Below are 23,981 nucleotides of genomic sequence, written 5' to 3'. Positions count from 1 at the left end.
AGAGCATGCTTGTTACCAGCAGCTCGGCAAAAGTATACTTTAAAGAAATAAAAAGAAGGTAGGTAATAGCGGTGCATGTGTGGCAGCCTTACTTGGGCAGCTGAGTGAAAGCCTGGAAGCCGGCCTTGGAGGCCACCAAGCGCCGAATGGCCTGAAAATGGCTTTCTAGCTCGGCGTTCTGAGCCGGCAGCTCGGCCTCCTGGGTTAAAAGAGCCAGGACGGCGTTGTTGATGAGCTTCTCTTTGTTCTCAGAGAAAAGACCCTGAAGAGGAAAACAGACAGAGAGCAGTGAATATGGATCCTCCTCTGGAAGCTGAATACACAGAAATCTCACAGAAGTGAAAACACACTCACATCTTGGGTTACTGCATGCAGCACTCCGCTGTAAGATATGTTGGCGTTGAATCTGAACACTGCATCTGCAAAGTTTCCATCTGAGCAAAGGAAGGAGGGACAGTTGAACAAAAGAAAATATTGGCTGAAAGACATGAGCTGGGTGGTATGGTCTCTCAGGACTAGTTCTTAAGATGAGCTATCGTATAATATTAAACGTGTCTAAAGCCATTCACGGTGGAGACAGAGAGAAAAGCTGGCCATCACACAGAGAGAGGAGACGCAATATTTAACAGAGAGCACTGAACATTTCTGACAGCGTCTCCAGGGAGGCAATCATTGTGATATTTTGTCATGATAAAAACTGTCCGAAATAAATAAGTAATGTTGTCAGCTTTAAAAACTTTAGAGAGTGTATAAATTAGACACCCAAATTTGATGTCTGAAATATATAAAAGTCTGAATAATATACTGGAGCAAGCCACACTGGTAAAAACTAATGTTAGCATGCTAACACACTCACAGCTGCCATGCCAACATTCAAATGCTTTAATATATTTAAATTCTAGTTATAAATTTTAGTTTTGCACGTTCAAATGGTAATTGCCAAAGAATTGCATTTTAACACGCAAAACTTAAGTTAACCAAATATTAAAATTAAAATCTACAGTTAAACCAGCTTAAAGGTAGAATATGAAATCCAATTCAAGCTCATAACTCTCGAGAGATGTAAGGTTGTGACTCACTAGGAGGTGCTGCCAGGAATTTGAGATGCAAACTCTCCACCTCCTCGTCCACAGGCATGCTCAGTAAGCCCCATCTCTGCCCTCGCTGCGTAGGGGCCATCTTGACACATACGTCCCTGTTGCCCGACGCACGGACTCCATCAAGCAGGCTGGCTAACAGGGAGTCCCTACAGACACGTACACAAACATACTCAGCTGAATTCATCACTTAAGATCGGTGGTAACAGGCACTGGTTGCTCCGAGTTAAGGCTACGCAGCAAAACACATCCACAAAAGCAACGCGCTCGTCTTTTAAAAACAGAGTGTAGCAAATAAAGGAAATTAAGAGGGGCAAAAATACTACTAAACATTTACACTACGCACACAAATTAATGTGCACATGTTATGTCTGGGTACCTTTCTGTGGAGGAGAACTTTCTGATCTGACCTCTGATGAATTCCACTGTAAACACCTGAGGGTTGTCGACATCACAGATGAGAGCAAATACCTGCAGGAAGATGAGGCAGAGTTTATGAATGGCACAAAGAGAGAGGAGGGTGGGAGGAGACTGTTTACTCATATCACACAGACTCAAGCGCTTGCATCCAGTGATGTAGCTCATACATAATGAAACAAAGACAGGCAGTTATATTAACATTCATTCTCACTGGAGTAAAGCCAGACAGGACATGGCTTTGGATGAGTGAATGTTTCCGACAGTTTTTTTTTTTTTTTTTTATGATTTTACTTTGCTCGAATTAAGACTCACCTCTCCAAAGGGTTTGATAGTGACTATGTTGTATGAAGCCGGGTCTCTCTCCACTAAACATGTTTCTGTCAAGGCCAGAATTCGCTTAACAGGCTCCTGGAAGAGACCAGAATGAACAAAGATCATAATACTATTTAAATGATAATTAAAATGTAGTAAAAATGCTCAATGACTATAAATATGCAGCATGACTGACGGATGGAACAACCATAGAATACCTTTGTGCATCCTATTACCGGTAAACCTACAATCTAAATTGCCAACTATCAAATAAAATCCTTAAAAAAACAAAAATAATATTTATAATTTTAACTGCATACAGTGAGGTTTTTGGGCACCACAGGTATGCTGAGAACATTCAATCAAATCTCTGGTTATTTTACCACAGTCTAATATCAAACAAGCGAATGAAAGTGCTTCCCACTTTGATAACTACCAACATACAGCGCCAAAAAGAAAGAAAGAAAGGCAAAGTGTTCTGACCGGGTGTCGAGAAGTGATCTTCTGCACTACGAACTCGGCCAGAGAAGTGATGCTCTCGTCCGAGCTGTATTTCCCCAACCTGTCGGTCACGAAATCCTCATAGGTCAAAGACTCCTTTCTCAGTCGTAGCATGATGCCGATGAAGTTCCCAGCATGCTCTATGGCGCTTCGGATGATTTCATCCCGATTTTCCGAGGCAAATAGATGCTAAAACAAAGAGGCAACAACAGGAGGGAAAAATGAAGAGACAGAAAATCTCAGCTTTGTTAAGTCAAATAGAAAACTACGAATCCATACCAGCCGGCTGAAGCCGCCGTAAAGGATGCAGAATCCTCCCTGGTAATCAGAGAGCTCGACGAAGCCCTCTACATTTCGATAGTCATAGGAGCACACTACTCGGTTCGTGTGGGGGTCGATCTGGTCAATGCCGCCCGGCGTCACCTCTAAACATACAGGCTTGCGTGTGTCACTCCAGTGATGCTTGTAGCAGTTGTACCGCTGTGAATAGTGTGGCACACATGTGGTGAGACATTCAGCAAAAATAATACCAGCACACAGGCAAATGTACCTAACTTAACTTGTATGATTACTTACCCTTCCAGTTATCTTTCCCTCTGAAAACTCTGTTCTGAATCTCTGTAAATAAGAACAAATGAGGAAACAAAATAAGACAACAATTTAAACCATCATGCTTCCAAAAATACTTCTATTAGGAAATCAGCATATACATTATATTACTTCTCCACAGTAATAAACTATCTGCTGATTCACATTTGTGCTAAACACTTACAGTAAATCAAAGGGCAAGTGATTTGCAAGCACTGCATTCCTAAAGAGCACACTGTACATTAAGCGACATGTTCTTAAGAACCACAGCAAAATCTGCAGCCATGAGACGACAAGAAAGCACGAAAAAGGCCACATCAAACACCACATCCGAGATCTTTTTTAAGAAATATGTGCATGACGTCTGGTTAGTCATTATGAGCGATGGCGCTGCAGCGGTGCAGCTGTGAGCCGTTTCTCCTCACCAGTGCTTCTGTGAGCAGCTCTGTCCGGTGCTCCGTGGAGAACTTGAGCGTTTCCGACTTCTTACTGCTGCCTTTGCGGAATGTGAGGTTGAACTCCGTCCCCTGACCTTTTCCGACTGGACCAATGCCACAGATGTCTCCATAAGGCCACTGACAACGGAGGCACACAAATGGACACTTTGTTATAGCCACATGTGGCCAGATCAAACATAAAAAAAAAATGTTTTAGCTACACTTTAAGCCACTCTAATTACCCTTTATAAGCATAAAATGAATGTTTACAACCCATTAACCATCACTTAAAGCGTCCTTACGGCTGTGGACAACAATATTACAGTTATTGTTGAAAGTCCTTATACAGAGCTACTAAATGGTAAACGAAGGCTTTAATGTAAGTGAGGTTTCACATCTAATGGGTATTGATTATGATGTATCTCATGTTGTCATCAGTGTAAAGATAAGCTGTTGCAGTTTACTGAAAGATGAGAATTTTAAAAGGTTTAGCTTTCAGAGCAAGCACAGGCCCGTGGAGCCAAGAACAGCACAACCCACAAGTTCCTCTGAGGCACTGATTCAACAACATAAAAGATAAAAGAGGTTCCTCTATGACACGCTGCACACACACTGACCTGATTTGTTACTTCTAGCGTGGTAGGATTGTAAGTGGTAATGCCATGCGTCCCCACTGAGAAGACTCGCTTGTACCTGGAAGACAGAATGGGATGAGTCAGAGGCATAGTCTACCCATCGCCGACCTAACAAGCAACACCTACAACAGCACAGGCAGTCATACATCATTAGCAGTGAATGTGCAAAACAGAGCGAAATGTGTAAGAAACAGGAGCCCCGGAAGACCTGAACATCACTACATACGCTTCAACAGAGGGCGTGATGATGTGAGAGAACAAGGTCCATTTGCAGCCCTCTGTAAGCTATAGATGAGTCAGAGAGCAGTGATATCACTAGGACTCTGCTACCTCATGATATCATCCACATTAACGTTTAATCTGCCATTGTCCAGGAAGTTTTGTGAGCCAAACAGGATGATGGGAAAAACTCCCTAACTGCTAGCGTAGCCTTAATTCTAGCTGTTATTCAGGATAGTGATATAATGTCACACCAAAGAGGTACAGCTGTCATTTCTGCGAATATTCCCACAGTATTTGTTTCTTAAGAATGGGTGATTTTAAGCTGAAAGGTCACAATTCATTGTACGTTAGCAGTTCTGCAGTGAGTCACTCTTTTGACACTGAAATTCTCCACAACACAATTTGTAACGGTTGTGACAGTGGGGCTCCTACACATAGTAGGAAGGAAGTGTGAAATTCTGCTTTGTCAAGCGTTCTGGCGTGTGCAGGATTACACGTACATTACAAGTTGAAAAAATAAAAATTCAAAAACAAGGTTTGGTGAGGAAAATTCAAAGAAATCTAAGTGGGGAGTGCATACACAAAACAGTTGTGACTCATCAGAGAATGGACATGGTGGTCCTTCTGAGGGTGTCCTGTGGTGTCTGGCAACAGAATATTGTTAGTTGGGGCCTTTGGGTAATATGGGTTTAGGGGAGGGGCCTCTGTGGATCAGGCTTGTTCCAGTGCATCCCACGGATTCATCAAGGAGTGTCACTGCTATGTGGTGTGGGTGAGCCTGGTCTGGTCTAGGTGGGTGCTACATGTCTAAGTAACATCCACATGAATGTCAGGTTGTCAAAGGTTTCCCAGCAGAACACTGAATTGACCTTTGGCTAAGCCCCGCCCTAGAATGTAGATTGACCAATCACAGCCAAGAGAGCTCCCACAGGGGTCCGACACTTTTTCCACAGCGCTCCATTGAGTTTAACGCAGGCGTCTCATATTTTCGGTCTCGGCAGGCTATACTGTCGATATATATCCAGCATCCAGGGTATGGATAAGCCCAATGATGTGCACGCAAAACCCTGTGGAGCTAACCAAAACATCACCGTTACAGCTTAAGTTGCATAGTTGTTGATACGCTAGCACACGCTGAAGAAATACAACGTTATACGTGCGTAACGTTAGTCCGTTTGCTTCGTAATAACGATTTTAGAAGTGAATAGAGACGTACCCAGCTTTTCATGAACAGTGTTGCTCCTTGATATTGATACCAGAGCCTTATAGATAACCAGAAAACCACAGCCCAGAAGAGAATGTCGGACGTAGCAACAGTAACTAAGGGGGGCGGGGCTTAGCCAAAGGTCAATTGTCACAGGATGGTCAATGTTATTTCCTTCTCCTGCCAGTGGTTTTAATGTTGTGGCTGATCGGTGTTTGTACATCCTCTTTCATTTATTTCGATGGCTCAGTTAGCCTCCACTCTGATAATACAGATAGTTCCTTTCCTCTTGCACATGCCCATAAAGCCTGGATGACAAGAGGCCTAGTGAAGTTACCATTTAAACAGGTAGTCCTTCAGAAAAGCTGAGTAAAATAAAATAAAAAACCAAGAGGTCACTTTAATGCATTTGTACTTGTGCTTGGGTAACATGACTATAACACAAACAGACAGGACGGGCAACGGCCTGAGGCAAGGAGAGATTGGAACATTAGGCTCAGGCTCATCCCTCAGTCAGTCTCCTCCCTTTACCACAATTATACCAATGTTACGTCCTTTTCATGTGCCTCCCCCATTAGAACAACTGTGTGAATGCACACGTCTATCTTTGTTTCTCCTCCACCACGTCTTTATTTCAGGTCCTGATCTCAAGCCGCCTCTCTACTTTGACCTTGGTGCTAAGAGGCAGGCTTAACTTAGATGTCAGCAGAAACTTAGTTAATTATTCATTCTTTGTGGGCTGACTTTTTTTTTTTTTTTTTAATTCTATTTTAGTACACAGACAATAGCCAATTCTTCCCAACCAGTGTATGAGTGAGGCTAAAAGACCATTTCATACAAGTCCACACATAGATGTATTCAGTAAGATTTAATAGATGCAGAGTATGGCTTTGACCTTAATAAACACATGATCATGAATAACACTCTTTAAAAGACTGGCACAAACAACAGATTTCTGGACTGAAGCGCACCAGTTGGAGGATAAGAAGAAATGTCCTTTTCCTGACAACTCAATAACAAATGTGATGCAGTGATGAGTAAGTGTGGCTGGAGCAGAGCCAATACACCTGCAAAAGCTACTGGGATGAGTCGCAATTCAAGAGACTCTGGGCGAGTAAATTGGTTCTCTAGGATATTAATTAACATAACTAGTGTTTTTCACTGTCCGTTGTAGGCGTTTTTAGCAGAGGACTGGGGTCACCATGGACACAGCTACGCAGTTCCATGCAAAACAAACCGTGATGGAGTGTATGTTCTGTCACCTTTCTATCAGAACCACCATTAACCTTTTTCAGAAGCTACAGTAGTTGATGTGTTGGATTGGACCACACGGAACCAGCCTTCGCTCCCAGTGTGCATCAGTGAGCTTTGGTTGCCCGAAGAGATACTCTTGCTGCCCGATATATCCCACCCACTGACAGGTGCCATGACAACGAGATAATCAGTGTTATTCACATGACCAGTCTGTCGTAATGTCATGGCCGATGGGAGTATAACCGACACTGACGACTTATTTACAACTCAGATTTACATTCATAAAAACCAAGGTGTGGAGACCTGGACTAACCTTCTGTTAGGGAACCCATCATAGTAAACGGCTAGCATTGTGTAGTTTGTTGTAAATACCATTAATAAAGCACAGACGTGCTCACATCTTACTGTCTGAAAATGTCTCTAGTATGCCTTAAAAATAGCTTGAAAAATGCAGCTACATCGTATTTCAAACGATGGAATGATCTTTTAACTCAACCATAAAGGAAATATAACAGAAGAATAGGAGACTGCAAAAGAAAACGCTTTACAGATAAAGTTTAAATCACAGATATGGTGGGTGATGTAACAGGTTACCCTTCATTTGATCATAATGCACACTCCTTCTCCCACTTCTAAGGTTTCATAATTTGACACATTTGGCAACTTCCTGTATCTGACCGAACTCTCTCCATAACCGCCTCTAGTCTTTAAGCAAAAATATGCTCCATTTCTCACAAGGCAAACAAAAGCTAAGACTTGTTTGACAACATAAAAAAGCTCCAGCAACACAAGACTCAACACAAACACCGGATTACATGAGATGTAGAGAGTGTAATGTAAATACCAGCTCCATTACACGGTGTAGGAAGCCATTCCAAAACTGAAAACTGTAACACTTAAATCACACAAGGTACAAAAGATAGCCACGGCACATCCTGTTTCAAAAAAGGAACAATAAAGAACATCTGCAGCAGCTCGGCTTTTATTGTTGGAGCGGCAATGCAGAGACGCCATTCAAAAAAGATTCAAAGGAGATTGTTGTTATTTGCATTTTCATGCACTGAAAAGAGAAATGATGAAGAAGAGAAACCTGGGAATGTGACAGAAAAACCTAAGAGAATCCATTTGTGTAAAAAGATATCTGGGAAAGGCCATTCAACAGAAGGACACACACAAATGAATCTAATATCCTCTACAAGTAAAGTCACAAGACTTGAATTAAACGTTGTCATGAGTTCAGAGTGGCGGAAAATACTGAACTGCAACATTAAAGCAAAACTACAACAGTAATCCTCACTACTGTAGAAAAGCGTGTGAGACAAGATCTGACTGTAACTCAGTCTCTCAGACGTTCAGCAGTGCTTGCAAATTCATATCACCAAACAATCTGAAACTCTTGTTGTAGACATGTAGAAAAGAAACCAGACAGAAGATAGCGGAAACTACAAGCTACAGATTTGTATGGGCTTTTTCTGATAAAACTTGAAACTCAAAGTCAACTTTAAATAAAGGTAAAATGGCAAGTTTAATTCCTGGAGACACTGGAGCCATAATGTAACTCAGTGTCAAACAGATTTACAATTCACATTACAAAAGCACAAATCACAGATGACTATAATTAAAGTTTGCTTATGGGAACATGTCTGATCAAGGACATTTGAGAGTCTTCTTTGGCTTCCTGACAAAGCCAGGTTAATTCCTGGAGGACTGTTTTCTAAGCTTTGGCACCAAAGAAAATACTGGTCAAATATTCTTATGTGAGATTAAACTGATTAGTAAAAATCCAACGTGATAATTACTCATAAGCTACTACCTTCTGAAGAGAAAAAAACATCCCCAATTTGGTATGAAGCAAGATGAAAAGAGAAAACCCTGATGCAGCACTTTCTCTTTCTGTTGACCTATCAACGCTTTGCACGACAGACCAACCAAACTTCATATGATTCTGCTCAAGTCAATCTCTGGTCGGCAGCATTCATACACATCTGAGACTGTAGTTACACGTTCCTAATAAACCACAGAAATGCATTACACAAGCCCCAAGCAATGTTTCGTTTTCATTTCTCCCTGCTCACTTGTATTTCCACTTCAGCACCAAATTGTTTGCCACTCCTTCTCGACTTCCTGTCTTTTCTTTTTTACAATAAGCTTCATAAAAATAGATAGCTAGATAGATGACTTTATTAATCCTTTGGAAGGTTCCCGCAGGGGAATAATAATAAAAAAAGACCTTCAAATGCTGATAACAATAGTTTAAGCTCCCGTAAGTAATAGGAACACCCATTTTACTACACCTGTTACATTACTACACAAAGCTGGGTAGTATATGATGCATCTCAGAGGAGGCAAATGCTGGCTAATTCAGATAAACCACCAGTGGTGCTTTAAACTGCATCCCTGTGTTGCCTGACATACATCAACACTCGTTTCTGCCGGACACTTCGGGGAGCATTACCAGAATGAACCTCTGATGATGGATAATGGTCTGCAGCCCTACTTAAGTTACCTAAGTCAGTGGCAGGGCTTAATGGCACAAAGACATTTAGAAAGCAAGTATTGGTAATGTGATCCCACTAGCTCACTGCTCAAACTGGAGCAGGTCTATTGTATTAGCTCTGAGGCCCAGAAAGCACCTCGATAAGGCAGTTTCTAGTTTTAGACCTTGAGTGGATCGAGTGTGTAATTTATGCACTGACAGAATTCATACACTGTATAACATGTGATAGATTTGATGCGTATATGATGGATAACGCTGTAACTCAAAGTTTTCGATAAGGTCTACGTTCACCGGTTGTGACATGTTTCCTGATGTTTTCCCGATATAATATGTAGGAGTACAATGCAGATAATGCCAATGGCCTCATCTTTACATTATGCCTTTACATTTCCTATATTAAGTTTACTGGTTAATAGCTTTCTAACCATTAGCCTCAGAGGCTTCTAGGCGCCATTAGTTGCCTAGCAGCAGTCCACTCACGATTTACGGTCAATTACACTGTTTCAAAGCTAAGAATTTTGTACACACCTTGTCATTACTTAACTACAAATTCGCTAGTTCCATTTGAAGGCAGCATTAGCCTTGTGTTACTGAATATACCGCACCAATATACATCGGGGTTTGTCCTCATTTAACTGCCCATCTTGACATACACACACCCTCAAGACACTTCCTTACCGTCCTGAGTAAATCTAGAAAATAACCAGTTAGATATCAAACTGAATACAGACACAAAACTATTCTGTAGAGGCCATTTTAGTCAAGACGTAATACAGTGTTTACAACTACTTAATTGTAAAAACTGGGCGACACCTTAAGTATGGAGCCTGTTGTGAAAATATTCATTCAAGAAAGAACACGGAGGAGGAATGCTATCCGCACCCTTAGGTAAAAGTGTCTTTCACACTCGACTCTTTACAAAACAAATGAATGTCAGTGTGATGACATCCTTTTGTTGAGGACCAGTTCCATCCTGTGCTCACTGCTAGTATCTGTTTCTTTCGGCTACGTCTCAAAAGACAGTGCAGCGCTACTAACACGCTGATCACATAACTGCTGATTGGTGACGGCTGACAGTGGTCTCCTTTTTCTTGTCTAAGATAAGGATGTCGACACAATGGAGGCGCTGAGTCAGGATTTTACAAGATGATTAAGAGGAAAGTTCTTCATCAACGTCGTCTTTCAAACTAAACACAAAAAAAGGATATGGGAAAGACAATGCCACAAAGCCATGAAATCTCATCAGTGGGGTCACATTAAAACTTACTTCCCCCTCCAGGAGTGTTTGGTGGTGTAGAAACAGGCCAGGTCTTTGTTTTCTTTGACGACATTCATCTTTTCACAGGACCTACGACACAGAAGGCAAGGGTTTATGACTCGGACAAAAACATTTTCAACACAGAAACAGGTTAAGAAAAACTGGACGACCTTTATGACCTTAACAAGCCACCACTACATCGTGTTTATGTAACACACTCATTCCAATATGCTGCGGGACACACTTCACACACTCGTTCAACATTTTTCAGCTCAGAGGAAGAGACTCCCCTAAACTATAGCACCAATATTGAGTAAGCAGTGATCATCCAGCAACAGCAGAGTTGTCCATGACCGACTGATTCTCTGCTGCTATTAACTCGGCTATAAGCAACAACACAGCTGGTGGCACATGACTCTTCATTTATTATAGTTGACACCAAGGAAACACTGAGACAAATCTCGCTTTGCACAAACAGATAGGAACGTGACAACTCAATTCAATGTCAATACCTGAGGCACAAAAAAACATTACGACAGTGCAGCAGCTGACCATGTGTCAATAAAGTCTGGCGTAATGCCAGTGTAGATTATTGATCCCCTGTAGAAAACCAGAGGTTTGGCATGTGCTCAAGTGCCTACTTTGAATAAAAAAAGCGTGTTTAGCTTTTAGGGTTAAGTGTTATAGTTTATAACAATTTGTTTTAAACTGTTTTAAGATGATGACTTCAAAGACAAGCCAGTCAGAACATAGCAGGCAAAGCGACAGAACTGCTTATCCTATCCTTGGAGTAATGTGCCTGAGGCTGCACTGTGACTAGGGGAACCTGTGTCAGCACTCTGCCAGGATCCTGGAAAAATCTGACTCCTGTTTTCCTTCCTCTCCATTTCAGCGTGCAAATGAAGCAGCAAACAGCTAAAAACGTCCAAATTATTCACTGCTACATTTATCATGAGGAAGCGTGTCTGGTGTTTAGAGAAGACAAGACACAAAGTATCACAAAGTATAGGCAAGTTTCAAGTTCCTCAACTCTTTATGAGGATGTATAAAAGTTTGACAGGTCTGAAATCTCAATAACTGCAGCTTCTGTGAGGGAAAGAAAGCTCACACAACCCAGCACTGACTCAGTTTTGCATCAACATTTCTCTTCCAAGCATGCATTCATGACGCTGGACAACTAGTCTGATGACATGCACACAGGAGATGTTAGCGTTGGGAACTGCACCGTTTGCTCTTTGCTGCAGAACAAGGTTGTGCAGTTATATAAAAGTGTGATGAGTGTTAAAAGAGACCAAGGCAGATTCCAGGAGTGGGTCATGTGATTGCCCCTCCCTGTCTGTTCTCCATGCCTGTATGCAGATCAAGAGCAAATTATTCATGGTTTATCACTGACTGATTTAAATGAAAATAAATAATGAAAAAAAAATCAAGTACATTTAGATGGAAAACAACCCAAAGCAAACCAATACCATAACTTGTTCCAAACAGCTTCCACAACCTTTTCAAAAACATGTCTTAACCATTCTTAATCAACGTAACTGTTGCTGTTACAAAGATAGCGGTGAGTTTGTACAATCTCACAGCGAATACTGGCTTTCAACCACACGGCTCTGCTAATGGGATTGTATGAAACCTCTAGAAGGAACTAATCCGAACAACTCTCAACCACACAGTGCTGACTAGTCATCCAAGGACTAGACTACAGCCATGTCGATTTGTTCATGTAACTTTTAATCGTATTCAATCAGCTTGGTATTGCTCCGTCTATTTGTTTGGCTTAAATTTGTAGTTCCACGGGCGTAGAGAAAACGTTGGATCGCCTGTTCCCTTAAGAAAAGCACAGACAATTGGGAAAACTGCTTCAGCATCAGTGCGGGTACAAGGTTCACAGGATCATGTGCCATGACATCAGTATATGGTCATAACACTGTTTAATATCTCTAGGTAAAGTTACGTTTAAGCTGAAACCGTTGCTGAAATGCGGAGTAAAATCACCCAGTGCAGAGCAACAAAGAAAATACATCAGGGTGCAATAGGACCTTCAAAAAAATCACATCTAACAGCTCATATAGCCTTGACAGAGCCAAACACAAAGCGAGTTACCAGGCTGACAAACTGCATTGTGCATTTCTTCCTTAAAGAACCTTTCCTGGCCAGTGGACATTTTGCAACACCCCCTGTATTTGCCAATTATATTAAGCAACATATCTACCAGGACAGGAACTCCGAGGTCAGTAATATCCTCCGCTTCATCCGGCATGAGTCTGTATGGATTTCGTGAACCACTTGCTTGCGACATATAACTTATTTACATTTTTTTTTTTTTTTTACAACGGACAGATATAAAGACTACAGTTAAGCAGAGAAGTGTTAAAATGAGTAAATGCAATATTTAAGTCAGTTTGAGGATGCGCGCTGCCTCCCAATCTGTCAAGTAAATCCATGACAAACAGCATTAACGTTACCTGGTTCTCAAGCAGCTAGCAAAACTCTGCTTCATTGCAGCAGGCCTTAACGGTTAACTGTCTGGCTAAAAACAAGCACGGAAGCACAGTTTTGCGATGCCCACACTATTGCTCCACCTAACTCGGATGATATCGACAGCTCAGATAATTCTGTTATCAGCGAGTGTTTGCTAAATGCTGAAATCAAGCGGTGGCAGGCCAGTGTTGGGTTAGCCGCAAGCTAGCGGCTAATTAGCGCATCATTCAGGTTTAATGGGAGCGCTAGCTAGCCGCATTAGCAGCGGGGTTCAATCAAGCAAACATGGAGAAGAAGACAGTGGCAGGTGCTAGCGGGTGCGTTTACCTGTAAAACTGCTAACGGGTGTTATTCGTAGCCGTCCCTCAGCCCCCCACCCTCCTCTGAGTGCGGCCGGTGCGTCTCAATTTTCCCACTCTGATGGTGAAGGTGCTCAGTTACGCCGTATTCCCCCCAACAGTGCTCAGGACGCTGCCATATTCCTCATACCAAGAGTGTGCTACTGCGCAAGCGCGAGGCCTGCCTGTCATGCGGCTGTCAGCTGATTGGTTTGTCGGGAAGCGGAATTATCGAAATGGCAGATCCGAGATCAGTCCTTTTTCGGGTTCTTCCGTGTTTGAATTGACGGGCACAGTCTAAACCGACCTCTGAACAGTTTAGCGTAGCTGTCTACTGCGGAACGTGTTTAGTAGTTTCCATTTGAGATACTTTGTAGGAAATGAGTGAACAGGCTACGGTTTGAAAACTAGGCAGATAACACCGACTGCATTTTCAATAATCAACGGATTTTAGACAAATCTAATTGTAATCCTAATTCCGGCAGCCACCTTGCAACAATCGTCTCGGTGCATTGAAGCTGATGAACTGGAGGATATATTTTTGGAGGTGATGGACAGTTTGAAAGAATACTTTTGTAATTTCATTGCAAATTTTAGAGTTTTGATTGCTCACACTGGGAAATAAATCATTACATCTGGGATAAATACGACTATTCTGCCCTCTAGGGACACTGTTCCATCAATGCAGCAATACCTCAAGTTCAGACAGAGTACAGTATTCATCAAGTCTGAAACCAAGACCAACACCAGTACATACAAATACTGACCACACATGCAGACACACATGGGACATATTGTGTGCCTCACTGTAGCAGAAACTATTTTTAACAGTCACCAATAACATCTTAAAAACACCATCTCTCAGACAAATGCTAGAGCTTCACAATTGAATCTTTTAGGTATAGTTGGACTAGACCTAAATTAAACAGCGGCTGATTAACTTGTAAATGTACTGTGAATTACAACTTTTAAATAAACATCTAAAACGTGTCTTCCTGTCCTGTTCTTTTCACTACTCAACATGCTTCTTGACACGTATCTGCCAACTGCTCACAAGAGTTTCTTCTTTATTTCATTGTTCATTATACTGTATGTCCATATCATCTTTTTCTTTGCATGCTTTATTTCTTACAATGACCCATATTTTTCTATAATTAAATTTATTTTGACAGTTTGCGGAAGGTCATAGATCAGTTGCTGATAAAACAGAATAAATTAACTGGATTCTATGAAATACTACTACTACTACTGAGAACAGCACGGAGACAGAAAATACTGTAGCACCAACACGTAAGATCCTAACAAAAACTAACAACAGTTATCTGCAGCTTGTCATTATTCAGCATATGGTTTTAATCCCAGTTTCAAATTGTAAGTGACTCACCGCGATTGAAGGTAAAGGGGAAACATCTTGGACTTTGTTACTGACTGATCTTGCACACTAAACTTGAGCGGGCCAGCACAGAATGGTCACGTTATAAGGCATCTGATTAGGTGACCAACCATGCGCTGCCCGTTAGTCTAATTTAATTACAGCTAGAGAGACATGAGGGAAAAAAGACTCTCCTTCTTTTTTTCTCAGAATCCCCCATGACAACATGGAGGATGAACTTCTTATGGCTTCAGTGACAGAGGAAGTGGTGATGGTGGCACAGAATTATTTTTTGACTTCCACGATTAGTTTAACTGATGGAGAAACCTCCATATTGAATTCCACAACTATCGACTCAATCATGTATTAACAGAATATAAAAGATGTGTTGTAAATGTGGAAATACAAGCAAACCACATTTCTCAGTGTGTCGCTTGAGACCTTATATGCTGTTTGAAATTTAGAAATTTTAATCTTTAAAAAAATAAGAAGCTGTATAAACTGCTAAATGCGAGGCCCCTCTGTAGATGTGAGTTTGCCTTTATTAGGCTAGCTGCTGAAACATGTGAGGGCCCAAGTGCCACAGTAATCACTGCTGATGAGGACCAGAGGTCTTAACTCTCATAATAAGCCTCAACATTGTCTTAGTTCCAATACTTTTACAACTCTTTACTGCCATCTACTGTATATATGTATAACATACATTGGACCAGGCATAATTGCCGCTAGATGACGGTTAAATGAACGCTTTAGCACCCATAAACTGAATGTAAATTATATTCTTGAGAAGCATTATTAGCGCTTTCCTAATCACAATGCAAGAACTCTGCAGTCTTTTAATAAAAAAATTGTGTTAGAAATTATGTTAAGACAATTTTAGCGGGCAGTTTGTGAGTTAATATTAATATTGCCAACAATAATAATAAAACTGCTGAAATCAAAGTAGCTGACACGTGATGTATTTAAAGAAAAACAAATAAATGAAAAATAAATCGTTCCGTGCTCGATAGTCTAAAAACACCACAATATAGATTAAACAGCAAACTTCAAACTAAAACAGATACACACAAATGCAGGCGAGAGACGAACTGCCAAACATTTGTATATATATAAATGTTTTATAAAATCAAAATTCTGTTTTATTGATATACTTTGTAATTTGGGGATGAATCGACTTTTCGTTCCAACTTTTACGCGGTGCCGTTGAACGCACCTCTGGTAACCAAGGTAATGACGCTCCTCTGGGTTACCAAGGCATCTCAAGGCAAACAGTAGCTGGACAGCTAGGCTAGCAAATCTGCTACATAATCTTATAGCTATGATATAACCTCTGTTTAGCCTCTTCCCCGACTTAACCATAACTACAAGGGAATTAATTCGAACTTCCGACTCCAGAATATTACATCTGGTTTCTAGTATTTCCCTTGTGTGGCTTAAAAACGTCATTTGTTTCCCTTTTGTATCAGCTCAGTCTACAAGCTAGCTAACTTAGTTACGTTAGCTCCACAGCCATCATGGTAAGTAGCTGCTATCATTCGCTGTTAAGGCCTCTTGTTTGCTTTTAGAAGTTTAGCATAAGTTTAGCATAATAAACGTCTATGTGTTTCCTAAACGTTGTGCCGACAGCTAACGTTAGCACCTTCATAGATAGCATGTCGGATGTGACAGGCCCTGTTAACATATTAGCTGCAGAAAATCCTCTTCAAGTTAGCTCATCCGCTAATTATGTCTGCCATTACAGCCCCCTTCTGTCTCTGTCCATATTTTGTGTATATTTATCGATGCTACTAATTCTTTCCTTTTCGTGTAGGCTGAATTTGGGTTTAATGAACATCATCAGAATGAAGTCATCAATTACATGCGATTTGCACGTTCAAAGAGGGTCCTGAGGCTTAAAACTATTGACTCGTGCTTTGAGGAGCTCAAAGATAGCAGGTGACTGGTCATTTTCAAGTCTTTTGTATCACTGTTGGTAAGCACTTTACTTTCACTCTACTTCAGATCAGCTGACTGTACAAGTAAGGTGTCACGTATAAAACAATAATGATCTTTCCAGTTCAGATGGACCTATGACATGTATGCATTTGCTCGTGTATCTCTGAAGGCTGGTAGAAGAAACCTTCACAGTGGATGAGGTGAGGGACATGCTGGACGGGCTACAGGCGGTGGTGCGCGGGGAGGTGGAGATGGAGCTCATCAACACGGCCCACACCAATGTGCTGCTGCTCAGGCAGCTCTTCTCCCAGGCTGAGAAGTTTTACCTACGACTGCAGAGTGATATCTCGGAGCTGGAAAACAGGTGAGCCATGAAGGAAGTAGCAGCCTGAGGTTTCCTGACAATAACCTAAAAACATACATTTAACAGAGACATGTCAGAGACAGAGACATGTGACGTATGTTCCTCATTGAGAACAAAATATTTTGTATTAAGATCTCATGCAATACTTATAGCACTTACAAAGACGTGCAAGATAATAGTAATAAATTACACATTTATATGCACATACATCCACATTTTTGTTGTCCTCAAAGGTAAACATATTAAAAAGGAAAAAATATCACGTCTGCAATCTTCTAGGCTCCGATAAAACCACATTAATTCACTCAATAAATTAACTGTAACAACATTTTTAAATGATGAACTCCTGTAATAGTTCAAGGTTAAGCAATCACACCAATCTACAAAGCGAGGCCTCTGAACCTTCAAGCTCATGAGAAAGCTTCCTTCACATACACCTAGGCCTCTTCCTTTTCAGTACCCTTTAGATGTATATCTCTTGCATGTTATATGCCAGGTAAAAAGGTCACTGGCAAGCATTCACCACACTGTGTGAATGGAACCCATGTTTCCATTGCGCGGGTTCCTTTTTTTGGCTGTGATCAACTAAAAAACCACAACCCCTGTCAACTTCTAAACACGCTATAAGGTCAATTCTCCAAAATAACAACAAAAATTGTATCTCACCTTATCTTTAATGATAGTGAAACACGCAGAGACTCTTAGTGAGCGATATCAGTCACTGCTTCTGTTTTAATCACAGTTCATTATAAATAAACATTTAATCGGAGCGGTGAATGTTGTTAGATCTGAACGGATTTAAAGTGTAAGGAAAACACAAAACAGGATGCCCTGTTTCTGAAGATACTAGTGGATAAAATGTCATTGATAAAAACCACAGATAGCCATGCCTTACAACGTTTCATACTTCAAGACTGAACATGGAGCAATGCGGGTGTGTACATGTGTGTAAGTAACAAACATAAACTGCTTTTTCAACTGTTGTCAAAATGCTGCACTCTTGGCATTTTAAAGTATCCACTGATCTTTTGTAGCAATGCAAGTCGTGATATGCACTCACTCATGGCTGATATAATGTTCAGTTTATGTTGTAACGTCAGAAAGGTGGCAATGATCACAGTGGAGGTTGCAGTTTGTGCGCAGCTAAACCGAATCAAACATTGCGGTGTTTCTGTAATTCAGCTTAGCCCACAGACTAAAATGAAATGAGGTTGTCAAAATAACACTTCAATAGTACAGATGAATCAACACCCATGTCAGTTACCTCAGTAGTGCTAAATACCATAACCTTCATGAAGCTGAGATTTAGTGCAGGACTGTATTATTACATATTATATATATGTATAGTAGATTACATTCGTTATCACTCGTGTATCTAACGAGCTGGTGAGTGAGTGTGGAATAACAGTAATACCACAGTTTAGAGGAAATTAAAATAAACCGCAGTTCAACACTTATTTTACACTGAAGTCCAAACTAAACGTGAGCTTGTTCCTCTTTCTGCCAGTGAGATGCGGAAAGCAGTTTTGAAAGTTTTGTTTTTAGATTTCATTTACATCACACCAGCAGAAGATCACGTAACTGACTTCTCTTAGCATGAGCTAATGCTAGTGACCATTTTAATCAGCATGAAGACTCATAGTACATGTACACACATTTGAATGTAATCTCGGGTGAACTTCAGGAAACTTTTGACCTCTGCACAGTGTGTGTTACTGAATATGTGTTTGTTGTTTGTAATATGCACATGCTGGGTGGATAACCCTTTTTTTTTCACAGGGCGCTCAGCTGTACGTGACTGATACGGTGTCTAAAGCCAGGAATACGCCCCATGTCACAGTCTACGTGCCTTCAGCTCCTTTTTAAAAACCACATATAAGGTTTTCAGAAAGCTGTTCTGTTTACCACAGGCACATGTTTTATAAAGTGCTAAACTGTCACCAAGAACAAGGGTGTTTAGTTTCCTTGGCAAACATTTATGACCGCCAAATCATAGATTGCAGCAGTGTTAGAAAACATCAACAATGTGATCGCTAAGATTAGACAACCCCTCCCCCCTCCCCATGTTTAAAGACTTATTATTCTTTTGTCTGATTCATTTCTCACTTGTGTAGGGAGCTGTTAGAACAAGTGGCTGTATTTGAGAAGACTGACTTTAAAACCACAGATAAGGTGAGCATAATGTGCACATGTAGCCATCATTAATCATCATGTAGCCATCATTAATCATCGTGTAGCCATCATTAATCATGTGTTCCTGGTATATTTTGCACCCACATGGAGTTTAGTAACTAGAGAGCAGCCTGGCATTCCTTTGCTTTTCAAGTAGTTTTATGTGTCAGTCTGCCCGCCCTGCACTTGTTGCCATGCGGTTCATAAGTCACACTTCACTGAGGTTGGTATGTGGTTTTATGACACACAGTTAGAGAAAAACAAATCAACTTTGTAATGCACTACTCTGCTCTTTAGTGGGTTTTGCTACTCACATGCCTCTAGAAAGCTAGACGCTAGTTGATGTCACTTTTCTGAGAAAGGAGTTGGCAGACATTTATATGGTGTGGTGTTATTACACTTACATGTACGTTGCAGTAACAGTAATGAACTGAAACTCATCTCTCAGCTTCAACTTTTTTTCCCAGATAAACCAGGAAACAAGCAAACCCAAGTTGGCACCGCTGAATGAAGGCGGGGTGTCTGAGCTTCTTAACAAGGTAAAAACATACAGTTTACGTGCATGCATGAATCTGGATTACATGCACAGATTGACTGCAAACCTTGACCATCCTATCCTGTTTAAACACTTAGACACCGCTACTATATCTTTAATATTTCTCTAGGAGATCTCAAGATTACAGGAGGAAAATGACAAACTGAAAGCCAGGCTCCGGACCTTAGAATCCCAGGTATATAAAATACCGTTTGAAACAAAGGGCATCTTTTCTCACACTTAGTGACGCAGGGGCATGTTGCTAATTCTTCTCTGTTTGATTCATTTTCTTAGGCCATGAGTGCACTAGATGAGAAAACCAGGGCAGAGAGAGCTCTGAAAGACCTGCAGAAGGTTCAAGGCGAACAGCAGGTACTGTTTCAACGTTGGTTTGCAAGATACGTCATCATTAAGGTTTGCTTTCCATTTCATCTTCATATGAACAATGAACACTTGCCGTTTGCTTTTACCTGCTAACTTGGACCTAAATGGTATGTATCGCCTCATCAAAGTGTTACTTTTCTCCGCCACCATTAGGATTAGAGGGTATAGAAGATGTTTTAGCGATGATCGCCATCCGTTCCATCTGAACTGTTTCCGTTTTGTTCTTTAAGATGGCTGCTCAATCCCAGGAGATCAGCAGTCTGGAGAACACGGTGGCAGCTCTGAAGGAGGACTATGAAAGATCTCTCACCGCCACCACTGCATCCCAGAAGGATTTGCAGGAGAACCTGATCTCTGCCAAACATGAGCTTCTGCGAGTGCAGGAGCAGCTGGCCTTGGCAGAGAAGGTATGTTACTTCATGGGCATTGACAGTACTTAGCATCTGAAGCGTTGTGAAGTGTTGCTGCACAGTTGGCGAAACTATAAAGGTGTCATTGTTTACAGCCACATGTGATAAGTTGAATCTGCTTAACACGCGAACCTAAATAAGCCGTTCTGCCTGTTGTTACTTTTGTTTTTCTGAACATATACATAGATGACATTTGATCACATTTCAACTATTGTGAGAACTTATTTCACACTCTTTGCATTTGACAGAAAAGCATTAGGGCCTTTCTGCCAACGGTGCAACAGTTTAGGAGAATATGTTCTGAAATGAGCATCAGGCCGCTGTTATCGCTAAAACTCGTTTTGCCACTGAGACGGAGTAAGCGGGGCACCTCCGGGTTCAGTCACGTCACAGAGAATCTTCAGAGCAAAAGGTCATGCACCTGGCTGTTCTTAACATGAGCTACCACCGCTGGTTTGTTTCAGCCTGTTCGCATGCACATTAGTACGCAGGGTTTGAGTCTTATCCCTTTTTGATCGTGTGTTGACTGTTGGCTTTTCTTGCTTCCAACGTGAACATCCACCAAATGTCAGATGTTTTTCTTGCTGTTCGGCCTGTTATTGTTATGTGATAACTGATCGGTTTCCTGGCGCTTCTGTGCTGTTTTTGTTTTCACGTACAGGAGCTGGATAAGAAGTTTCAGCAAACTGCAGCCTACCGCAACATGAAGGAGATTCTAACCAAGAAGAATGAGCAGATCAAAGAAATCAGGAAACGATTGCAGAGGTGAGACTGGATTGATAATTATAAAAGAATTCATATGTTATCAGGTGTCCTGTGTGTTTTTTTTTTTTTTTTTTTTCATTTCTGTAATTTTATATAACTTTCTGTTTCAGATACGAGCCCAACGAATGAGCCCTACCACAGACAGCTGGTTTAACAGATGTCCACAGAGTAAGACAGGACCAAAATTTGTATTTGTGACTGTGGTTTGGACAAGAAGCCATCAGTTCCACTGCTGTAAGACAAGAGAGACAAAAAAAAAACACTTCCTCAAGGTTTATTCATACTTTATCTGGCATCTTCAGTAGTCATTGGCTTTAGCAAAAAAGCAGTAGCGGGGAGGTTGGCTGCACACCCAACTGAACACACAAATGAAGTGGTGACAAATGACAGCCTTCTTCAGCTGTGCTTCTTCTTTTTTTTTCTACGTCTCAATTTGGAGCTCATTGACTGTAGCTAGCAGATGTCCCTCAGTGCTCTATGCAATTAGTAACATGTCCCTGTTTGAAGAGGCCTTGTCCGTTCGGTGAATTTGACAGGTACGTACTGTCTGCCTGAAGCTTTGCAGTCTTATTTATCCAATGGTTACAGGTAATATTTAGCAGTCTAGCACCAGGTAATTGACAATTTGCTGATCAGTCTTAATTTTAGCAGCTGCTTTTGTAGTCGAATCCGATCAAGTTTCAATCAAACTCCTATAGCCAGATTAATAAAGTACAGCTCAGTCAAAAATTCTTGACCCTTTGAGGTCACCCCTGCTTCAGTTTGTTACCTAACATTTAATTTCACATAGAAATGTATCCAATCATCTGAGTATTTTTTATTGCATTTCTTCTTTGCGATCCTACATCTTGAATGACATGGATAGGGATCTAGAACGGTTCCCCTACTCCCCAGAGCATAGAATATTTTTGTCTTAACTGTGTACTTTTGGTATTGCTGTGGGTGCTGGAGTTTAAGAGATAAAACAAAACAAACAAAAAAAATAATATATATACATGATGTTCATGAAGTAATGCTCTTGTAGAGTATGAAGCATCTACCCTATAATTACACTAGATGTGCATTTGTTTGTATTGTGCAAAAGTATGGGGTAATAAAAGCTGTCACCAAATGTATGCACGCTCAGTTTTTGTTAGCTGGATCTCTGCGTCCAGATGGTTTCGATTTAAGTTTAAGCCATCATTTTCACCTTCAACTTGGAGTTAAATGAGTTGGAAAGTTGCAAGTGCATGGCAGAAGTGCATGAATGTCTGCGACTGACTCAACCAGGGGGCGCCATACTGCACAGATTAATTAGTGTGAGCTGCATTTATCAAAACCAAGTTGTGAAGTGCCTCTCATGACAAGAAACAAAGTCACACAAACCATAAAATGAAACAGACTGAAAGTTAAATAGTGTGATAAAAAAAAGTACCAAGCGATGCAAATAAATAGGAATGTGCTAGAGTTTTTGAAGCCTCTGGTCACTGTAACTTACCGAAAAACAAATGACCAGCATTTACAGAAGAGGGCTGTTGAGCTGAGTGTTGTGGTTTTATAAATCATCATACCTGTGAATAGTGTCATCATGTTTTCCTGACCCACCAGGACGCACCATAGACTAGGCCTCGCCTATCAGGTAAGGATGCATACATGTTTTATAGTAAGCAGGGCTGGTGTTATCTTCATTGGCGCTGCTTTATTTAATCCTAAATCAGAGAAAAAAAACATCCGCCATTTTTGAACAGATTGAAAAAACAGGAAACCAGCAGGGGTGAAATCATGAGGTTGAGCTCTGGCAAATCAAATGACTGAACAGGCAATGATATCATTTGCACCATATGGTTGCGCGAGAGTATGTTTTGAATTTATCACATTTAATCTCTGCATCTGCTTCCTGGGGAAATATCTTGAAAGCACGTCTTTCTTTGCGCTTGTTTGTGTTAGTAACCATGTAGACCAAGACAGTGGTAAAGAGAGAAATAGTGGTCACCCGTCAAGTCAACCGTCAACCCCCCTGCTTGTTTTCAGTGAAACTCTTGAAGCCACAGCCTCATGGCTTGTTATAGTCATGCATCATGTGCAGGAGCTGTGTGCATGGTACACTTTTTATAAGTGTCGACAAGAAGGGGGGGGGGGGGGGGGGAGCACTGTTTTGTGCTAAAGGTAAAGTTTAAATAATTTCTTATCCAACTGTTGATTCCTGTTCTAAAATAGACAAAAATATATATTTACTTGAATTTGCATACGATTGCGTGCAAGCTAATACTTGCGTATACGCAGCTGTGGATTAAATGCCTTGGGCACACTGATAAAAGGATGCAAATGCTAAACAGTTGCCTTATCAGTGCAGAAATAAATCACAGCAACAACGGGTACACAGGAAGTGGTGACGAGGCTCCATACCGAAGGTTTTTCGCTCTGCTCAGAGCAGCGACTCTGACTGTACTTTCCCACAATATAGGGCGACAGTTAATACATGTCAGAGTAGTATACTAATTCAGAGCTGCTTCCTGCTCTGTGACTAGGCATCAAAGGGATTTTCTCAGTTTCACTAGCGAGTCAAAAACTTCTCTTGATCAGTTTTTCTACAGAATCATCAAGAGGACGTTTGCTTGTGAGAATTTCACGATTAGAGGTGATGCCCATGGTACAGTGTGAGGTTTCGCAACAGTGACGTTTTGAATTTGAACCACTGAGGGGCATACCGTGTAGATTCTCATGTCTGCTCTCACAGGTAGTATTCAGGAACTAGACAGAAGTGAACTCTTTCTTTTTATATTTACAATTACGTTCTGCCTTAAGAGCAGCAGGTATATTG

The 23,981-nt window shown here is 41.0% G+C and overlaps 2 protein-coding genes across 7 annotated transcripts in view; one reads left to right on the top strand and one right to left on the bottom strand.

Annotated features, from left to right (window-relative positions):
* Positions 1-13,375, bottom strand: part of dnajc13 (DnaJ heat shock protein family (Hsp40) member C13) — a 28,760-nt gene extending 15,385 nt beyond the window's left edge. For 4 of the 6 annotated variants that reach the window (XM_084566049.1, XM_084566050.1, XM_084566051.1 and 1 more), the window contains exons 1-12: positions 13,234-13,375; positions 10,435-10,515; positions 3,973-4,048; positions 3,344-3,493; positions 2,907-2,948; positions 2,610-2,810; positions 2,313-2,519; positions 1,830-1,925; positions 1,477-1,568; positions 1,080-1,246; positions 355-434; positions 93-262 (exon numbers count right to left, since the gene is read on the bottom strand). In XM_084566049.1, coding sequence (XP_084422175.1) covers positions 93-262; positions 355-434; positions 1,080-1,246; positions 1,477-1,568; positions 1,830-1,925; positions 2,313-2,519; positions 2,610-2,810; positions 2,907-2,948; positions 3,344-3,493; positions 3,973-4,048; positions 10,435-10,502 — 1,349 coding nt within the window. In that variant the 5' untranslated portion in view covers positions 10,503-10,515; positions 13,234-13,375. Of the gene's footprint in view, positions 1-92; positions 263-354; positions 435-1,079; positions 1,247-1,476; positions 1,569-1,829; positions 1,926-2,312; positions 2,520-2,609; positions 2,811-2,906; positions 2,949-3,343; positions 3,494-3,972; positions 4,049-10,434; positions 10,620-13,233 lie in introns of those variants that run through there. The other 2 variants (XM_084566053.1, XM_084566054.1) reach the window with 1 other exon arrangement.
* Positions 13,376-15,685: 2,310 nt separating this feature from the next.
* Positions 15,686-22,989, top strand: lztfl1 (leucine zipper transcription factor-like 1). The gene is made up of 10 exons (XM_084565786.1): positions 15,686-16,133; positions 16,427-16,551; positions 16,721-16,915; positions 19,030-19,087; positions 19,555-19,626; positions 19,753-19,818; positions 19,917-19,994; positions 20,237-20,413; positions 21,078-21,181; positions 21,292-22,989. Exons 1-10 carry the CDS (start codon positions 16,131-16,133, stop codon positions 21,308-21,310), a joined length of 897 nt encoding a protein of 298 aa, XP_084421912.1. The 5' UTR covers positions 15,686-16,130; the 3' UTR covers positions 21,311-22,989.
* Positions 22,990-23,981: the final 992 nt, after the last annotated feature.

Source organism: Chelon labrosus (genome assembly GCF_963514085.1).
Source record: "Chelon labrosus genome assembly, chromosome: 18".
NCBI classification, from domain to species: domain Eukaryota; kingdom Metazoa; phylum Chordata; class Actinopteri; order Mugiliformes; family Mugilidae; genus Chelon; species Chelon labrosus.
The sequence above is the reverse complement of the archived record's forward strand: the minus strand, read 5'-3'. Positions and strand labels throughout refer to the sequence as shown.

What these genes read in the sequence shown, in the direction of transcription:
- lztfl1 (XM_084565786.1), top strand. An exon ending in TCCGGACCTTAGAATCCCAG is followed by an intron (nt 19,819 to 19,916) that starts GTATATAAAATA and finishes TCATTTTCTTAG; the next exon opens with GCCATGAGTGCACTAGATGA. An exon ending in AGCTGGCCTTGGCAGAGAAG is followed by an intron (nt 20,414 to 21,077) that starts GTATGTTACTTC and finishes TTTCACGTACAG; the next exon opens with GAGCTGGATAAGAAGTTTCA.